The sequence below is a fragment of the Candoia aspera genome, chromosome 1 (genome assembly GCF_035149785.1).
Source record: "Candoia aspera isolate rCanAsp1 chromosome 1, rCanAsp1.hap2, whole genome shotgun sequence".
Taxonomy (NCBI): domain Eukaryota; kingdom Metazoa; phylum Chordata; class Lepidosauria; order Squamata; family Boidae; genus Candoia; species Candoia aspera.
Window position 1 is genome coordinate 337,251,915 of NC_086153.1, and position 20,794 is coordinate 337,272,708.

At 47.4% G+C, this 20,794-nt stretch overlaps 1 protein-coding gene across 1 annotated transcript in view; it reads left to right on the plus strand.

The window, feature by feature from the left end:
• The window catches only part of SBNO2 (strawberry notch homolog 2), a 121,686-nt gene that overhangs the window by 67,693 nt on the left and 33,199 nt on the right, over positions 1-20,794 (plus strand). Inside the window, exons 8-18 of the mRNA XM_063290868.1 lie at positions 1,684-1,844; positions 3,916-4,049; positions 5,990-6,080; positions 7,845-7,988; positions 8,832-8,949; positions 10,109-10,214; positions 13,598-13,751; positions 15,393-15,569; positions 17,616-17,713; positions 19,582-19,664; positions 20,351-20,563. Of these exons, the coding sequence (XP_063146938.1) occupies positions 1,684-1,844; positions 3,916-4,049; positions 5,990-6,080; positions 7,845-7,988; positions 8,832-8,949; positions 10,109-10,214; positions 13,598-13,751; positions 15,393-15,569; positions 17,616-17,713; positions 19,582-19,664; positions 20,351-20,563 (1,479 nt within the window). The remainder of the gene's footprint in view (positions 1-1,683; positions 1,845-3,915; positions 4,050-5,989; positions 6,081-7,844; positions 7,989-8,831; positions 8,950-10,108; positions 10,215-13,597; positions 13,752-15,392; positions 15,570-17,615; positions 17,714-19,581; positions 19,665-20,350; positions 20,564-20,794) is intronic.

A 20,794-nucleotide genomic window follows, 5' to 3' on the forward strand; every position in this document is an offset into this window, starting at 1 on the left:
ATGGCTTGCAAGATGTGGGTTATAGCAAAGATGGGCAACCTATGAGGGTCGGAGGCAGCAAAATGGCCTCCGGATCTTCTGCAGACATCACTGGAAGTGGCAGGGCTGAAATTTTTGGACCCATTTTTTGAGGGAAGAGCCGGTTTAGGGTAGGAGTACCAGGCTTCTTGGAGCTATACTGTTGCTCACTTCCTCACCCTTCACGCGCGCACGCGTACACACACACACAGAATCTGGGAGTGCTAGGGGCCTTACGCTGCTCAGGCCTTACGTTGTGGACTAACAATGCTTAGTTTCTGCTTCGTATGGTGTGAATCCAACCAGTTGTGATTTATTCAGTAAGCCCCAGTTGAGCAAAGCCTGTCTTGCTGTAATGCTTGAACTAGGCTGTTGACTCAAAGGCTGCTGTGTGCCTGATTTGGGTGCTGTTCTTTCCTCCCTATATATTCCACACTTTCCTTGGTAAAGTCCTTTCTTTGCCAACACAGCCACTAAGGGTGATCTTCCCTATCTTGAAGGATGAGGGATTCTGGAGGGCTGAAATCTGAGGTCAAGACTTAGTAGACTTTCCCTGTCCAAAACAGCCCTGGGTGAGGTGAAAATTACTTTTTAATCCCTGGCTTCCTGCCTGGGTAAACTTCTGCCTGCTCCTGTCTTGGATCATTTTTTGTCTTCTGGCCGTGATGGAAGAGGCTATTGACCGCGGGGTTAGTGCCCTAGTGGTTAATGGGAAGCATTGATGGCACTTGGAGATCTGATGGCTCAGAACAGGGCAGTTAACAACAGCCAGAGACGATCTGTGATGGGAAGGCACAGGCAACTGTAGCCAGGGACCTGCTGTCTCCCACGTACCGGAACCAAAGAAAAATTATTTATTTATTTATTATTCACATTTCTGTCACCGCCCATCTCCCCCTAAAAGGGGGACTCTTTTAGGTATCATAAATACTGGGATAGTTTCCTTTAGGTATGAAATTAATTAGACTGCTGATTGCTTATAGCTTGTTCTATTTTACCCCTTTACTGGTTCCACAGGTACAGGTAGTCCTCGCTTAATAACCACAATTGGGACCTGAATTTCAGTTGCTAAGCGTAGCGGTCATTAAGCAAATCTGACCCGATTTTACAACCTTTTTTGCGGCGGTCATTAAGAGAATCACCGTGGGCATTAAGTGAACCACATGATCATTAAGTGAATCACGTGGTTCCCCACTGATTTTGCTTGCCAGAAGCTGACCAGGAAGGTTGAAAATGGTGATCACGTGACCATGGGATGCTGCAGCGGTCATAAATGTGAATTGGTTGCCAAGTGCCCAAATCATGATCATGTGACCGCAGGGACACGATGATGGTCGTACGTGTGAGGACCAGTTGCAAGTCAGTTTTTCCAGCACTGTTGTAAGTCCGAACTGTCAAAAAACAAATGGTTGTTAAGCAAGGACTACCTGTACTACATTTGGATCACATCGTTCTTACAAGTCACTCATAGCAACAAACGTGGTTGTCCTCCATCCCCTGCTGAATGAAACCTGGCTCAGGTGGGGCTTTAATCAGAGTGTTGGTTTGTTTTGGTCTAATATTGGTCTGATATGGCCTTTTATCCCTGCAGAGGACTTAAGTTTCTCCGAAGAAATTGAGTAACATTCCAACAGTTGACAGCTGTCTTTTTGCTTCAACCTACAGCAAAAATTGGGAAGCAGCACCCTGATCGAGTGGTAGAGACAAGCACTCTTTCCAGCGTCCCGCCTCCGAACATCACCTATGTCCTCTTTCTCCCGGATTCGATTGCTGAAAACGGGTTGCTCTCTGCACTGCAGTTGGAAGCTATAATTTATGCCTGCCAGGTACACATGAAGCAATTTTGGGCAGGTCTGATAAAATCTAGCAGTAGAAAGGAAGAATTGCCAGGAAAAACATGGCTAAGATGGGTAGCGAGCTTCAGAGTAGCTGAAAGTTGCTGTTGCATTCTCCCTGCGTGCCTGAGCAGAGGACAAAGGAAACCTGAACTACGATCTTGATAGTGATCAAATCACACCTCAACCAGAAAGTTACTAAGCAGTAGTAACTGATTCAGGGTGGAATCTTCTGGACAATTCCAGAATGTTCCATTCCCCCTCCAGAAAATTCCAAACTCCCTCTGGACCATGCCATTCAGGGGGAAATGCTTTGCTGGTTTTTAGAAGTAAACCCTTTGAACTGGAAGATGTTTGAGCTTGAGGAGTTCAGAGAGGGGTCCAGGGGGTCCAGTTCTGAAATAGGTTTGTTTTGCCCAGAACATTATGCTGGGGACACCTTGAAGCACTTCAGGTTTGGAGGATTTCCTCTCAGAAACCGCTATACCCCGAGAGTGGTATGACCCTGAGGAGGTTAGGCAGACCGGAGGGGAACACAACATTCTGGTGTTTTCTGGAATGTTCCAATCCAAATCAGTGAGACTGAATATCTCTGCTGCTTAGTAAATGTTGTGGTTGAGGTGGGATTTAACCACCATCTTCCTGGAGATCATGCTCAGTTTTCTCTTTTCTCTGCTAGGAATCATGCGGTCAGTGGAAACTTCGGCCCTATAATAATAATAATTGTGGAGATTTTTTTTCTAGTAGAGATAGCTAGGTTGGAGGGACCCAAAACAGAACATCTTAGACAACGGTTCCCAGAAGATGCAATTCCCTTGCAGGGTGGGCTGACTCCTTCGTTTGCTGGTTTTAGAGCAGCGTTAAAGGCTGTTTGATCCCCCTGGACTTTTAAATCTGCGATATTGGTCAACTACTCTAGTTCTATGTGTACAAAACAATTTTTATTGTGTGATTTGTTCCCCAGATGTAGTGGTAAGTGAGAAAGATCTTGAGAGATGCTGCCTAGGGAATGATCAGATAACAGTTGAGCACGCAGCTGCATAATGAGCGGAGAAAGAGGCTCAGAAGGGACCCTCCCTAGTTTCTCGGGCTGTAAAGGAGATGGCGGGAGATTTGTACTTTCAAACTTGCAAGATTCTGTCATTTTTTTGTTTTTTTTTAATCACGTGGCATAGCAGTTTAGTGTTCATGCTGCTTTTTTCTTGCTGGGAAATCCTTGTGAGGTCCAGCTGCCGGATGTGTGGACTGTTCACGTTGCCCGGGGTGCACCACAAGGAGGCTGGTCTACATTGCACCGAGTTGGGCTGAGAGGGAGGGACTGGCCCAAGGCCGCCCAGCCGGCTTTCATGCCTAAGGCGGGACTAGAACTCTCCTACCACGCCTGATTGGCTCTTGGGCTGAGAGAGAGGGACCGGCCCAAGGTCACCCAGCCAGCTTTCATGCCTGGGGCGGGACTAGAACTCTCCTACCACACCTGATTGGCTCTTGGGCTGAGAGAGAGTGACCAGCCCAAGGTCACCCAGCCGGCTTTCATGCCTAAGGCGGGACTAGAACTCTCCTACCATGCCTGAATGGCTCTTGGGCTGAGAGAGAGTGACCAGCCCAAGGTCACCCAGCCGGCTTTCATGCCTAAGGCGGGACTAGAACTCTCCTACCACGCCTGATTGGCTCTTGGGCTGAGAGAGAGTGACCAGCCCAAGGTCACCCAGCCGGCTTTCGTGCCTAAGGCGGGACTAGAACTCACAGCCTCCTGGTTTCTAGCCCAGCGCCTTCACCACTAGACCAAACTGGCTCTCATTCTGACAATGTAGCCTTACAATAAAGTAGAATTAGACCTGGGAAGGCTGACACCATGTTTCTTGATTTGGCAACGAGTTTTTAATTGATATTTTTACTATATCTTGTCCTAGGCACTGATAGCCAGAGGCTGTTCCTATTTTTAGTAAATCTCTCTCTTTCACGCATGTAAGAACACTCAGCCCTCTCTTCCAGGGATTAGCAATCCCGTTTAGTGCCTCTTCACTTGATTCATCCACTTGATTCCTTTCTGCTGGGTTTTCAGGAACACGAAAGCTTACTGCCAAATGGGCAGAGAGCCGGCTTCCTGATTGGAGACGGCGCTGGCGTAGGAAAAGGGCGGACTGTGGCAGGGATCATCTATGAAAATTATCTGAAGGGAAGGAAAAAAGCTCTCTGGTGAGTGATCCTATCTCTGTGTTCTGTTTTAAAGCTCTCCTACGTTGAATTTAAATCTCTCTGCGGGGCTCTGTCCTTCTTTCCCACCGTAGAGGTTCCTCAAGGCTACATCCCAACTATGTTCAGGAAACAGGGCAAGGAATTTGAGTAGCCCTTCTGTGATAATATATACTGTAACTTAGATAGATACATTAGATGGATGGATAGATGGATGGATGGATGGATGGATGGATGGATCGATGGATGGATGGGTGGATGGATGGATGGATGGGTGGATGGATGGATGGGTGGATGGATGGATGGATGGATGGATAGGCAGGCAGGCAGGCAGGCAGGCAGGCAGGCAGGCTGAATATGATTATCTATCAACCTCTTGTCTGGATACTGCAAAGTGCTCTACATGGGGCTTTCAAGGGTTCTTGGCTTTTGAGTTGGGGAGGATTACTCTAAACAGGGGTGTTAAACCTACCAGAGGTGCAATTTATTTATTTCATTGTTTGTTCATTAAAGAAATTTATATGGCCGCCCAAGTCACACACGGTGACTCCGGGTGGCTTACAGAAATAAAACCCCCAATACAAAACCCACTACACCCCCACCCCCTGGCGGCAACAATACATTCAAACAAACCACTTGATGGGCTCTGCAGGATCCCCAGGCCTGCTGGCAAAACCACATCTTCAGGGCCTTTCGGAAGAGTATTAAGGTGGGGGCCAGTCTTATCTCTGCAGGGATGATGTTCTTCAGGGAGGGAGCCACCACGGAGAAGGCCCTTCTTCTCGGTCCCACTAGATCAGGGGTTCTCAACTGGGGTTCCATGGCACCCTTCAGTTCCATGAGAGGTCACTAGGGGTTCCCTGGGAGATCACGATTCGTTTAAAAAATTATTTCCAATTTGGGCCACTTCACATTAGAGAGGTAAGTTTCATTCTTTATTTTCAGTTTAAGAACAGTATTAGTGCATCTAGACAGGCCTACCCATGAAACAAATAGAATAATTTTGTAACGTCTGGGCTGTATTTGAGCCTGAATGTGCAGGGGTTCCCCGAGGCCTGGGAAATATTTCAAAGGTTCCTCCAGGGTCAAAAGATTGAGAAAGGCCCCACTAGATGTTCCTCCCTAACTGAAGGGACCCACAACACACCCTGCCTCCCTGCTCTGGTGGGCCGGGTGGCTGTCACTGGAGAAAGGCAGTCCTGCAGATAAGCTGGCCCCAACCCACGTAGGGCTTTAAAGGTGATAACCAAGACCTTGAATTGGACCCAGAAGCAGCTCGGCAACCAGTGCAGCTCCTGCGAGAGAGGTGACATGTGGGAAAATCTAGACTTGCACAAAACCACGCAGGTTGCCGCATTTTGAGCCAGCTGAAGCTTCCGGATACCTTCATAATTTAGTTTAAAATCCAAAAGAGACTCGCTTTGCCCCCACCAGTTAGTTAGTTAGTTTATTTAAAGACTTTCTATGGCCCCCCAGCTTGAACAGTGCAGTGCTAGGCAGCTCACAAGAAACAGCCAACCTCAAGCAACAATCAACAGTCGCCGTAATAATCACTCATTTGCAACCAGACTCACATTCCTGCACGTGCTTCTGACACTTAGAACCCCTCTGGAGCTGCGATGTCAAATGACTGACTGGCGTGATTTCCTGTTAGAGCCTGCTGGAAAACCAAAGCAATAAGAGGCATTAAACTTTCAGATAAGCACTGCGTGCACCCAAAGCTGGAAAAAGGGGTCAGGAACCTCTGCCAGTTGGTTCTCCCACTTCTGTAATGTCCCAGCAGCCTCCAGTGGCTGAAATTAAGTTTTCAAAAGAGGGTCTCCAAGCATAAGAAGGTTGCCTCCCTGTGGAACAGACTGTTCTACTTGATGGGCCAGTAGGGTTGACTTTCTGTATAAGCCTCTCCCCCTGTTCTTTTTGTCTCTCCCCCCGCCTCCCTTCAGGTTCAGTGTCTCTAATGATCTGAAGTATGATGCCGAGAGGGACCTGAAGGATATCGATGCACCTAACCTTCCAGTTCATGCTTTAAACAAGGTACAGAGTTTATTTTGCCTCCTTTCTGTTCCCCCCCCACCCCATGGAAAAAGCTGACCGGGGAGGCTGAGACTTTGCAGAGGGCATTCTGCATTTACCTATCTTTATTCCTGTTACTTGTTTATGGGGACATGGATGGATTTATTTTGGGAAATTTAGGTAATCATGGGTTCTTTTTACTGTGGATGTTTTACTTGTGTTTTGATGCTGTTGCAAGCCTCTGTGAATCTGACAGAGTGGATGGCATACAAATATACTTATTGAGAGAGAGAAAAAAGTGGGTTTCCTTCCTTCCTTCCTTCCTTCCTTCCTTCCTGCCTGCCTGCCTGCCTGCCTGCCTGCCTGCCTGCCTGCCTGCCTGCCTTCCTGCCTTCAAGTCATCTTGACTCCTGGTGACTGCCTGGACAAGGCCCTGCAGTTTTCTTGGCAAGATTTTTGGAAGTGGTTTTCCCTTGCCTCCTCCTTCCTAGGCCTGAAAGGGAGTTACTGGCCCAAAGTCACCCAGCTGGCTTCATGTCTAAGGCAGGACTAGAATTCACAGTCTCCCAGTTTCTAGCCTGGTGCCCTAACCACTACAAAAAACTGGTTCTTCTGTATATGCATGTGTATATACACAGTATGTATATGTATACAGGTGGTCCTTGTTTAACGACCAATTATGACTGGTCCTCAAAGTTGTGGCCATTGCAGCATCCCCAGGGTCATATATTGCCATTTGCAGCCTTCACTGCTGGCTTCCTACAAGCAAAATCAATGGGGAAGCCAGCAGGAAGTCGCAAATGGCAACCACGTGACATCCTCGCTTAACAATCTGCAGTGATTCGCTTAATAATGGCAACAGGGAGTGCCAGAGTTGCCGTTGCTAAGCGGCGCAGTCATGTGATGTCGTGCTTTATGACTGCATCACTTAGCGATGGAAATTCCCGTCCCAGTTACCATTGTTAAGTGATAGATATATAGACACACACACACACACACACTCATTGACTACCTGTTCTGCCTCTCCTAAGGGTCACTTCCTGTCATCTTCAGATCAAAGGATCCGAGAGCGGCTGAGGAAATGACCCTCTGCACCTCAGAATTCAGAGAACATTGCTTTGTTCTCTGGATGTGACTTGGGGTCAGTAATGGTCAGTGAGAATAATCTTGGGAGACAGATGGAGGAGGGCCTGGACAATAGTTAGACAAGAGATATCTCAGCCCACAGAAGGGATGGGGACGTGGGAAGCATCTCAGAAGGGAAATGGTTTTCTAGAGAGTAAGTTAAGGAGGGGAGAAGGGCTTTCAGACTTGCAAGTTTCTGTTACTGTCATCAGTAAAGGTAATGTTAGTCCTCATGGTTTTGGTTTCCTGGCTCGAAGGGCTGACTGGGCCTGACTCAGGATAAAGCCGTCCCCAGCTTAACTGTAGCTGAGGGACTGAGCCACTTGCTTTTCCTGTAGGCTCTTGCTTTGCCTGGGCATCTTGAATTGCAAAACAACCAGCAGATGATGGGAAGGCTCTTTGCTAGATCTCAGAATGGTCTGGACAGTTAGGAATGGCTGCGGGCAACGAGAGAGTCCAAGCACCTGACTATGAAGAGGAAAGATCTAAATGTTCATTTTTGCAGAAGTTAACCCAGACTGAATCACCAACGCCCCTTCATTAAATATGTGATCTGTGACTCACTCCCGAAGGAACTCTTTTTAATTAGAAATATTGCCACTGGGGGAAAAAAACCCTTACCTCTCTGTTTCGTTTTTTTTCCCTCTCTTCCTGCTATAGATTAAATACGGTGACACAGCTACCTCGGAAGGGATTTTATTTGCCACTTACTCCGCCTTGATCGGTGAAAGCCAAGCGGGCGGGCAGCACAGGACCAGGTTGAAACAGATTCTGGATTGGTGCAAGGAGGATTTTGATGGTGTTGTATCCTAAGAGAAATAAACCAGGGAGTCTCTGTGGCTTTGGTTAATTCACTTGGGGCTTCCTTTTGGCTTGCAGCCTTTGTAATCGCCCTACGGCAGAGCGTGAATTCAAATTCTTTCCGATTGTTGCAGAATCTGGCCCGTTTGCTTTTCACAGAGAAGTAAATTCAGTCCCCCTTGATCCAGATGCGTGCTCTGCTTTGGGGGCAAACTCCAAATAACCGAAAACAAGAGCTAAGTTTCCACTCAACTAACGTTATGATCAGTTTGGGTCAGCCCTAGCTCAGTGTGCGAATCTGGTCACGGTGTTCTCTAAATCACAATGTGTGACTTACCATCTTGTGCAAAGCTGGCCATGATGGCTTGCTCAGCAAACCACGGTTAAAACAATCCAGGTTTGCATGACGTATAACTCCAGTAGTCTTACCTCTCCTCCAGAGAGAGCGAGCTCAGAATGGGAAGCGTGAGCGGGTGAGGTGGAAAGAAAGCCGTTTGAGATTTGTTTCGCTTGTGTTCTTGTTTCCAAATTTAATTGCTGGATTTATCAATTGCTTTAACTTTTCCTGCAGCCCTGCAACTGAGGATATTTTTCTCCCTCCCCAACCCAGATAGGGCTATTCCACATGTATAACAAACGGGCAGGTCTTCAATTGTACTCTTGTGGCTGCCATCTTGACTTTTTTGACCACGCCCTGCAGACACCACCCCTGCCCATGGCCCTGATTTACTTCCCTCCCAAGTGCCTTCAGAACTTGTTTCCCTTTGTCGCACCTGCGGCCCTCTGCCTGCCAGGATCCCTCCCCCTTCTTTAATTGTCCTCTCCTTAACGAGCCTCCGCTTCCAGATTGTGTTTGACGAATGCCACAAAGCCAAAAATGCCAGCTCTACCAAGATGGGCAAAGCAGTATTGGACCTGCAGAACAAGCTGCCTCTCGCGAGGGTCGTCTATGCCAGTGCCACAGGTGAGAGATGGGTGTGGGCTTGGAGCACATAAGCAGGGAGAAGTCTGTCAGGCACAGCATCCTCTGGAGCCCTTGGTGCCCTCTGAGCTTGGTTGCTGGCTTGCCGTCGTTTCATTACCCAACCAGGTAACATCGTCAGTGCCGGATGGTGTTCGCTAGTTCAATAGCCGTGAAAAATGGTGTATCTGCTGGGGGAAGGGGAATAAATTGGCAGATGGAATGCACTTTCTATACCAGTGTTTCTCAACCTTGGCAACTTTAAGATGTGTGGACTTCAACTCCCAGAATTCCCCAGCCAGCTATGAATTCTGGGAGATGAAGTCCACACATCTTAAAGTTGCCAAGGTTGAGAAACACTGCTCTGTACAAAGAGCATATCTGGCTGGCACTGATGATGTTACTTAGTTGGGTAATGAAACGTCTGCAAGCCAACGACCAAGCTCAGAGGGCACCAAGGACCCCACAGTTCAACCCTGAGCTACAGAAATTCTCTTCTGTTGGAACTGCATCCTCTGTCTGGTGAGCTCCAAATCAGGACACGTTGGCAGTTGGGGGTAGACTGTCTCTGGACTTCGAAGCGCCATTCCTAATTAGCAGGGCAACAGGAACCAGCTGGACAAGACCAGCCTCATCCAGCATTTTGCTTCTGGATGAGCTTCCTATATAACACGCCTTTCTTTTTTCCCAGCTTCTTGTAGCCAGGCTAGCTCTGAACGTCAGCTTCTGGGGAGGGAAAGGACGTTGTCTTTAAATTTCCCAGAAAGTGGGACACATTTCCCTATTCCTGGCCATAGGGGGGTAGTTGGCTCTAAAAATGAAAAGACAAAGACAAAATGAGAGAATGGAAAATGGACACAAGGTGTAACCTGAAGTTAGCAGGGAGTAGGTAGAGAGGTAAAAGAGATAGAATAGAGCAGTGTTTCTCAATCTCAGCAACTTTTTGTGGACTTCCAACTCCCAGAATTCCCCAGCCAGCATGGGTGTAGGTAGAATAGACAGACGAGATCAGAATTCTGGGACTTGAAGTCTACACATCTTTAAGTTGCTGAGATTGAAAAATACTGGGACGGACGGACGGACAGACAGACATCCATCGAAACGATGCATGTAACAATTCCTTCTCCCATCAAACCCAATGGAGTTTCTTCCTCTGTGGCAGGTGCCTCCGAGCCAAAGAATATGATTTACATGAGTCGGCTGGGGATATGGGGAGAAGGCACTCCCTTCCGGTCCTTTGAAGAATTCCTCCACGCCATTGAAAAGAGGTACAGGTCCACCTGGTTTTCATAGAGCCCCAGAGTTGTTGTTGTTGTTGTTGTTGTTGTTATTCAAATTTTGCTACCGCTCATCTCCCCCAAAAGAGGGCCTCTGGGCGGTTTACAACAAACTTAAGACTACAATAATAAACAACCAAGATCTTATAAAAACAATTTACAAATATAAAGTACAATATAAATAAGTATAAAATCCAAGAGGTTAAACATTCTGATCAGGTGGGAGGGGGTCTGAGGCATGAGCCGACCCCATGAATGGTCGCCCACCTTCCCGCCCCACGCGAGATGGCAGAACCAGGTTTTCAGGGCCCTCCTGAAGGTCGGAAGTGAGGGCGCCTGCCTCACCTCTGGGGGCAAGGTGTTCCAAAGTTGGAAGGGATCATCGAGTCCAACCCCTGTTCAGTGCAGGGTCTCCTGGAGTATCTCTGGCAGATGACCATCCATCCTCTGTTTCAAGACCTCTAGGGAAGGAGAACTCTCTGGTTCATGGGGCGGCCTGCTCCACTGACCAGCAGTTCCTCCTGATGTCTCCTCCTCTGTAGTCTTACTCTGCTGATTCTGGTCCTGCCCTCTGGGGCAATAAAAATAAATCCATTACATCTTCCGTGTGACAATTCTTTAGATATTTGAAGACTGCTCTTTCTAGGCTAAACATATACCCGATAGGCTCGGGTTCTGGAGCCTTCACCATCTTGGTAGCCGCCTTCTAAACCTGCTCCAATTGGCCACTGTACCTTTTGGAACCCAGAGTGGACACAGTATTCTGGGCTGGATCTGACCAGGACAAACAGTTTCTTGCCATGATCTGGATTCTGTGATAGAATTTGCCTTTTTAACAGCTGCATTGCACTGCTGATTCATGTTTAATCAGTGGTTGATAAGGACGTCCAGGTTCTTTTCATATACACTGTTGCCAAGCCAGGTCTACCCCATCCAATGCTTACACTTTCCGTTTCTCCTATCCAGATGCAGAACTTTACATTTCTCCCTGTTAAATTCCATCCCATGCCAGCCCATGGCTGAAGCCTGTCCAGATCTTTCTGAATCTTCTCTCTCCCCTCTAAATTATTAGCCCTCTTTCCCGGCATCCTACTTTTTGTCTCTTCCTATCCCAAGGCCTTAGGACAGAGGGCCCGCAGCGTTTTCTCTTCCTGAAAGTTTTCAGGCGGCCCCTTGATGTCGGAAGCATCAGAAGTTGCCTTCTTTTGAGGAGCACTGCTTGTCATCCCTTCAAGGGCCCCCAGGCAATGAACAGCCAGCCCCCCCAACTTTTCCTCCAGAGCTTTGAGTGACACTTCTATATTGCCCCAAAAGTTGTCACTGCATTGTAATGTTGGGGAAACTTCTTTTTAAGTAGCTGCACTGAATTTTATTGACATTTCAATCAAATCCAATACAGTGCCTCTCCTTGCCCCGTCGATTTTTGGAACATCCAAAACGACATTGTGCAGTCCAGCTATATCCCCATATTTTGGATTCCTGGCAGAGAAGAAAAATATTTCTTATAACTTCTTGATTTAACTGGAGGTGCCTCGAGTTGAACCTGGGGCCTTCTGTGTGCAAAGAAGGCCAACAACATCTTGAGGGGCATCAAGAGGAGCAGAGGGTCCTGATCGTGGGAAATTACTATCCTGCTCTACTCTCCAAGCCTCGCTTGGAGTATTGCATTCAGTTCTGCTCACCCCAGTTTAAAAAGGACAGTGATAAGCCAGACCAAGTTCAGAGAAGATGGTGAAAGGACTGGAAACCAAGTCCTACAAGGATTGGTGAAAAGCCCAAGGTATGTTTAGCTTGTAGAAGAGAAGGTTGAGAGGGAATATGTTAGCTGCCTTCAAATGTTTGAAGGGCAGCCCCATCGCAGAGTGTTTGGAGTTATTCTCACTTGGTCCGGAGGGGAAGACTAGAACTAATGGGATGAGATTTCTTTTTTTATATACAGTATATGTAATTTTTATTAAACTTTTTTAAAAAGAAGATTAAAAACTAATACCAACTAATACAAAGTAAAAAAAGAAAAGAGAAAAAGAAATCAGAGAGAAACCAAAAAGTGCAAGAAAAGAAAAGAAAAAGGTAAAGAAAAATAGAAAGAAAAGAAAAGGACACGGAGCAGTGGCTTCCAATATTCTTCACAGTAGTTATTTTAACCTCTCTCTTTAAAGTTACATCATAATGCTCTTCTTTCTATAATCTATGCTGTCTAATACTCAAAACCATAAATCACAAGTTCATTTTTTTCATTTTAACGCAAAAAGTCCATAAGGGGTTTCCAGTCACCAATAAATATAGACAGGGTCTTTTCTCTAATCAAAGAAGTTAGTAATGGGATGAAATTTCAAGGTTGTAGATACAGATTAGACCTTAGGAAGAACTTCTTTTCAAGAAGAGCTGACAATCAGTGGACTAGGTCACTGCATGGAATGGTGTCTTCCCTTTCACTGGAGGTTTTCAAACAAAGGCTGGACGATAATCTGTTGGGGATGGTGTAGTCTGTAGGGGGTTGGACTTGATGACCTCTTAGGTCCCTTCCAACTCTATGGTTCTATATCGTTCCATATTTGCCTGGTTCTTCATTTCTTTCTGGTTACAAGCTCTCTTCTTTATCAATAAAGAATAGTGTTTGAATGCTAAAACGGACCCAAACTGTCTTGTCAACCTGCAGCTCCTTAGGAGGATTTTCCACCTACCACTTATCTCCACCAACCTTTTATCAGGCTGCAAAAGCTGTTGCAGTTGTTTGTTTGACCTTAGGTAAAGGTAAAGGTTTCCCTTGACATTAAGTCCAGTCGTGTCCGACTCTAGGGGGCGGTGCTCATCTCTGTTTCAAAGCCGAAGAGCCGGCGTTTGTCCGAAGACACTTCCTCTGTGGTCATGTGGCCGGCATGACTACACGGAACGCCGTTACCTTCCCGCCGAAGCGGTACCTATTAATCGACTCACATTGGCATGTTTTCGAACTGCTAGGTCGGCAGGAGCTGGGACTAGCAACGGGAGCTCCCCCCGTCACACGGATTCGAACCGCCGACCTTCCGATCAGCAAGCTCAGCAGCTCAGCGGTTTAACCCGCAGTGCCATCGCGTCCCATTTGACCTTACCTTGGCTTAATCTGTTTGATTTGTTTGTTGCCTTTGAGGTTTTCTTCCAACATACTGAGTGATGTATTTTTCTAACACTGACATCCCTTTCTTTCTCAAGGCTCTGCTTGTCCTGTTTATTCCGGTTTGATAATTTTCTGATAGGAAAAAAAAAGGACTTATAAATATTTGGAAATAAATGAATAAATTTGAAATGAAATGAAATGAAATGAAAATCTTCTTGTGGTGAATGGAAACACCGCAGTTCCAAAGGTCATCTCTGTCTCTGGTCCTCCTCCACAGAGGTGTTGGAGCGATGGAAATTGTTGCTATGGATATGAAAGTGAATGGGATGTACATTGCTCGGCAGCTCAGCTTTTCTGGAGTCACTTTCCGGATAGAAGAAATCCCTCTGGATGCAACATATAAGCATGTGTACAACAAGGCAGCCAAGCTGGTAAGCTTTTGTGCTTTTTGGCTCTCTGGTATAGCTGGGCTCACTTGCTTGAGCCGCCTGCAATCTAGGTCATGCAGTTGACGTGTGATGGGCTGATTTATATGGGGTAAAACAGAAACATGGGAATGAACATTACGAAGGCCTAGCTCTCTGGAGAAGTCCATAATGCTGGGAAAGGAAAGGAAAGAGAAGAAGAGGACAGCCAGCAGCCAGGGGGAGGGACTCAGTTACATTGGCAATGGGTGCACTGTTGGGAGACTTGAAATAACAGCTTAGGGATAGATTGTCAAGGAGAAAATCTATCCAGGTGGTTGCTAGGAGTCAAAAACAACTTGATGGCACATAATCAATCGAAAACCTAAACATCTGATTTCTACCGAGTCAGACTTCTCCATCTAGCCCAGGGATAGGGGAACCCAGATATTGGTAAACAACAGCAACCAGCAATATAGCCAACGTCAGTAATTGGGCATGCTGGGAGTTGTAGTTCTACAGGTTTCTCAGGCAATGTCTTCCTGGTTCTTGGGCATAAAAGGGACTTCTCCCCTCCTGCTGCTCAAAATGGTGATGCTGGACTAGGTTGCATGTTGTTGTAGTTCAAGCTGCAGGCAGGTGGGATGGCTTCAGAATTACAATTATCTCCCTATTTCCATGCAAAGAAACTTGAGATGTACAATATTGCAGTTTTTCAGCAGCTCACACTATACTGTGCAGAGCGTTCTGGCACTGCTGTTCTGGCTCATAGGGTTGCCCAAAACCTCCGGCCTTGCTTACTTTCCTGTTTCCTCTTGAGCACTTGCAGAAGACCATTTTCTCCTCTTTTCTCAAAATTCCTCTGTCTCGCTACAAGCAGCAAAGCTGCTGCTCTAGCTGGCGTGGAAAAGAAGATCTTCTCTGAGAGCCCAGGATGGATCCCCTCAACACCTCTTGGTTCCCTACTTGGGGTTTTGGGACAGTGTGGTGTAGTGGTTAGACAAGGAGCAGGGAGATCTGGGTCCAAGTCCCACCTTAGCCACACAAACTCCCTGAGGAACTTCGGGCCAGTCCCTCCCTCTCAGCCCAGAGCCAATCAAGCATGGTAGGAAAGGGGCTGGATTAGGAGGGGGGAGACCCGGGTTCTCATCCATCTTCAGCCACAGAAGCTCATTGGCTGTCTCTGGGCCAGTCCCTCCCTCTCAGCCCAAGAGTCAATCAGGTGTGGTGGGGAAGGGGCTGGACTAGGAGGGGGGAGACCCGGGTTCTCATCCATCTTCAGCCACAGAAGCTCATTGGCTGTCTCTGGGCCAGTCCCTCCCTCTCAGCCCAAGAGTCAATCAGGTGTGGTGGGGAAGGGGCTGGACTAGGAGGGGGGAGACCCGGGTTCTCATCCATCTTCAGCCACAGAAGCTCATTGGCTGTCTCTGGGCCAGTCCCTCCCTCTCAGCCCAAGAGCCAGTCAGGTTTAGTGGGGAAGGGGCTGGACTAGGATGGTGGGGGGAGACCCAGGTTCTAGTCCCCACTCAGCCACAGCAGCTCATTGGATAGCTTTGGGCCAGTCCTTATCTAAGCCCAATCTTTCTCACAGGGTTAGCTCACACCAAATAAAATATTGAAATGCTACTGTTCCTGCTAAATAAAACCCTCCTTTCTTCCTGTCGGCAGTGGGCAGAAGCCCTGGTGGTTTTCCAAAAAGCTGCAGACCTCATTGGCCTGGAGTCTCGGAAGTCTCTGTGGGGACAGTTCTGGGGCGCTCACCAGCGCTTCTTCAAGTACCTCTGCATTGCTGCAAAAGTCCGGCGTCTGGTGGAGCTGGCCAAGGAGGAGCTCAGTAAGGACAAGGTGAGGAAGAAGAGGGTTTATCTGAAGTCTGTCCCTACCATTATCTGTGCCTCTGATAATTCATGAAAGGCCCTGGCAATTCTAAGGATTATTATTTCAGTTTTATTCTGTTACCATAAGTTGGTTTTTGGATGATACACTGCCATCGGTCAGTGTGGAGTGTGGCAGCTTATAAATAAAACCAATAAGTTTTTTGGGTCTACCCCCAAATAAACAAACAAACAAAATGAATTTATTTGATTTATACACCCAGATACTTGTAAACAGCAACAAGAGCTATCCCTGTGTTCTGTTTCCTCCTTTGAAGGGCTGTGGGAAGATTAACATTTATTCCTTTGTTTGTTTGTTTGATTTATACACTCAGATACTGGTCAACAACAACAACCCACAATGCAGCCAGTAATTTGGAATGCTGGGAGTTGTAGTTTTACAACTTACCTCCATCCTTGGTTTTTCTGTTGAAGGAACGGGGTGGCATGGCTATGGAAAAAATTTAGAGGACTGGAATTCTCCACTTCCATAAACTGATGCTGCTAATTCCTAAGCGTGTATTTTCTGTATTATTGAACCAATCAACCCAGAGTTCTCACCAAAGGGGGCACAAATGGACCAGGCTCAAATTGTCCTACTTCAGACACATGATGCAAAGACCTCCTTCTCTGGAAAAGGCTCTGATGCTGGGAAAGGTGGAAGGAAAGAGGAGAGGAGGAGGACCTGCAGTGATGTGGAGGGACTCAGTTACAGGGGTGATGGGGACACCCTTGGAAGACCTGAAAGACCAGGTTGGAGGTGGATCATTCTGGAGAAAGTCTGTGTGATCACTGACTTCATAGCACATAATCAATCAATCAATCAAAGAGTGTAAGGATACTGAATGTGCTATGTATGATACTCATGCCAGTAGAAGAGCATTTACAGGCACATCAGCACGGGCACTACGCATTTCATTATCATTACCCAGTTGTTTAATGCAGCCTTTCTCCACCTTTTGACCCTGGAGGAACCCTTGAAATATTTTCCAGGCCTCGGGGAACCCCTGCACATTCAGGCTCCAATACAGGCCAGGAGCTACAAAATTATTCTATTCGTTGCATGGGTAGGCCTGTCTAGATGCATTAACAGTGTTCTTAAATTAAAAATAAAGAATGAAACTTACCTCTTTAATGGGAAGTGGCCAGAATTGGAAATAATTTTTTAAATAAATCATGATCTCCCAGGGAACCTGTAGTGATCTCTCATGGAACCTTAGGGGTCCATGGAACCCTGGTTGGGAAACCCTGGTTTAATGTGAAAAACTGGCTTCTGTTTCAAATGACCAGTTTTACTGAGCTGCTCCTGGTTTTCAGCTGTATCTTAGCCATCTCCTTCCCTCCTTGTTTGCTTTGTTGGATATTGTTACTGGACTTTTGTAAAGATTTAGTTTGGAAGCTGCTTGGAGGGGAGTCTTACCTCGAAACAGTGAATCGTTGCAATGGTCCCATGACGTTCTTGTATTTTTCATGGAGGGGTCCTTCCTTTGGTCTGAGGCAGCTCCAGGAAAAAGGATCAGAGAGCAGCTGCTGGGGAAAACCGACGCTGTCTCTGGTCAGAGAGAGGTGCTGTAAGCCAGGGCAGGCTGTGCTAAGCTAGGCAAAAACGAAGGGTAGCATCGGATTCTCCCATGCTTTTGCCCCAAAAGATGCGTTTTTGTGGAGTCCTTCATGGTCTTTGTGCTTGGTTGTTTGCTTGCAAATGGCTCATTACCCAAGTAGGTAACGTCATCAGTGCAAGTTACACATTTTTACACCACATAGAGCAGCCACCGCCACCTCCTCTTCCTCCTCCTCCTCCTCCTCTTCCTCCTCCTCCTCCTCCTCCTCCTCTTCCTCTTCCTCTTCCTCCTCCTCCTCCTCCTCCTCCTCCTCCTCCTCCTCCTTCTCTTCTTCTTCCTCCTCCTCCTTTCAGTTCCCATGTTTTATCAGCCAGGCTGCTACCCAACTTGATTTTTATCGTTTTGCACACGCTTGGCATCTTTGGTCTCATTTGTGCCCAACTTGCCTTCCACAGTGCGTGGTGATCGGTTTGCAGTCGACGGGGGAGGCCCGCACCCGGGAGGTTCTGGATGAAAACGAGGGGCACCTGAACTGCTTCGTTTCGGCAGCCGAGTGAGTTTTCCGTGGGGTCCCCGAGGAAGGGGGCACGTTTTGTAAACTCTAGGACAGCCCCTGCCCAAGATGTTTGGGCTGCAACTCCCAGAATTCTCCAGATAGTAGGGAGAGGACTTGGAGGCTGCTTTGCCGCGTTCTGATAGAGGCAGGTGGCTTTGGGCTTTACCCTTGATGTGGTTGTTCCCATGGCAGCCGTTAAGAAACCCGGGGCATCCTTTACGTCACTGGTGCTCTCAAAGCAGCTGCCCTTCCTTTTAGTCTTTTATTGGGGCCCTGCAGGAATGCAACCCACTGACTGCCTGGAGGGTCTCCACTCCATCTGCACCCTCCGTCTGAAACAAGCCACTAAGCTCATGCCAGGCCATTCCCATAGCCACTTTTTATTTATTTTTTTTATGGCCATCTGAGTGTGTGTGCTCCCTGCTTTTTCCATGAGCTAGCCTGCATTTGTGGAGGTGGGGGGGATCTGGTGGGGGTGAAGATGGGAGACGTCTCAGGTGCATCCGCCCCAGCGCTCCGTCATCAACTCTACTCACCCCACCACGGCCATCGTTTCCCCCTCTACCTTCTACTGTTCAGTCCCATCTTATCTAGTCTTGTGAAGACGGTCCTGTCTGTAGGTAAGCAAGAAGGACAAAGACATAAGATGTGCCCAGTTTTGTTCTGGAGGAGCGTATGGAATTACTGGTCCGCCTCATCAGTTGCCCGCTTTTGAAAGGCCCTACAGGTAGTCCTCGACTTAGGACTACAATCAGGACTGGAACTTCCATTGCTAAGCGATATGGCTGTTAAGTGAGTCACACCTGATTTTACAATCTTTTTTTGCCACGGCCGTTACGCAAATCATACAGTTGTTAAGTGAATCATGCAGTTCCCCATTGGTTTTGCTTGTCAGGAGCCGGCAGAGAAGGTCACAAATGGTGATCACATGACCCTGGGACACTGCAACTGTCGTAAATACATGCTGGTTGCCAAGTGCCCGAATTTTGGTCGCGTGACCATGTGGACACTGTGACAGTCATAAGTGTGAGGACCGGTTGTAAGTCACTTTTTCAGCACCATGGTAATTTCAAACAGTCATTAAATGAATGGTCATAAGTCGAGGACTACCTGTACATATGGCTCCCACCCCAGAAGCCCTCCCTGCCCTCTATACTTTTTCCCACCAAAAGTGCCACTTTGGGTTGGCTTAGGACTGATATGATAGCATGTCTAAACATTCCCTGACATCACAGCAATTGAGCCAATAGCTGCCAGGACAGACAATCTGGGCTGCCTAGAGCAGTGTTTCTCGACCTTGACCACTTTAAGATGGGTGGATGCCAACTCCCATGCTGGCTGGGGAATTCTGGGAGTTGGAGTCCACCCATCTTAAAGTGGCCAAGGTTGAGAAACACTGCTCTAGAGCATGGAAATGTTGGTTGAGCTTGCATTGGAACGCAAATCTATTTTATATTTTTAATCCCTGCACCAGTGGAAAATTAGCTGCCCTTCGTCGTTCAGTTTTCTGAGTTGTTAATGTCGTTAATCAATGTTCATAGCAGAGCCAGAATTACCACTGCAGCTGGGAAGGTCTGTAAAGAAATGTGTACTTTTGTGAAAACAATGTTCACATGTGCATTATGTCAGGAAAGCCAGTCTGTGTTAGGCAGCACTGCAAACAGAAACCCCGAGCACTGCCAATTTTGGCGCAGCTGAGCTAGCTCGAGTTCGAGGCCCTTGATGTTTCTGCAAAATGGAGAACCCCCCCCTCTTCTGTTTTTGTTTTGTTTTGTTTCTTCTCTGTGCCTTTTTTGTTTTTCTTTTCAAAGTGAGCAGTTTGGTCTCCTGGCAGCTAGAATAAAATATCCCGTCTTAATTTTCAGAGGCGTCTTCCTTTCACTAATTCAGAAGCACTTTCCTTCAACCAAACGAAAAAGAGAAAGAGGAAGTGGCATTAAAAGAAAACGTAAGATCCTTCTTATCCTCACCCTCACCCCCCCTGCAAAAAAACCTGGTATCCCAGATCTTCTGTGGTGCACCTGCAGTTTGTGTCCTGTTCTCTCCCTACTCATCCTATCCCCAGTTTCCCATTCCTCCACTTTGCTCTTCCAAGCCGCTTTCCTTTCCATTGTTTCTTTTTTTAGCTGCTTCGTTCTCGTCATTTGCGGCAGGCGCTTGTTCTAGGCACGGACTGCCTTTCACGGCCACAGAATTTCGGGGGCATCTTCCCCTTGGATCCCAGCCTTTACTTTCCCTTCCTTCTAAGCCAGGGATGAGGGACCTGTGGCATTACTAAAGTTTCCGAACTACAGCTCCCAGCATCTCTCGCCACTGGCCACAGTGTTTGGGCATGCTGGAAGTCTTCATTCAGCCCCAACTTGAAAGCTGCTGGTTTCCCACCCCTCCCCTGCGAACGTTACCTCTTTTATTTAACCATTGTCATCAGATCATCATCTTGTCTGAGCTTACAGTTCCTAAGGCAGGGGTGTGCCACGTTTTTTGGCAGTAGCCTGTTCTTCATCTCCAAATAACGGACCCCCCAAAATAGCCAATACCAACATATATATTAAAAATGATTAACCGGATAGCTATTACGATTTTCTAACTAGACAGCTGGTCTTCCAACGCATCTCCCTTCCTGTTTTTCTCCAGGGAAGCAGAGAGTCCGTGGCATTAACAAGGTGGTGAGGGCCACCTACGATCCCACCAGCAGCAGCAGCATCATCAAGATCAGCTCCGGCAGCAGCTCCGATTCCGAGCCGGGGCTGGAGAGCGATTTCAATTCCTCCCCGGAGTCCCTCTTCGAAACAGAGGATCTCGCAATCAGATACAAACCCACCAATGGCACGATGTGTGAAGATCCGAGTAAGCCGTGTTCGGATCACCCCGTCCTCCTCGCCAGCCAAAAACCCCTGTGGAAGCTCTCCTCCCCACAGGCAGGGTTATTATTCACATGTGAAAGGTGGCCATTGTAGAATTAGAGGTTTGGAAGGACCTGACCGTCATCTAGACCAGGGGTCCCCAAACTCTTCAGCTCATCGGCCCCTTCATAAAGTTTCGGATTGTTGATCAACCCCCAAATGTTTATTACAGTGT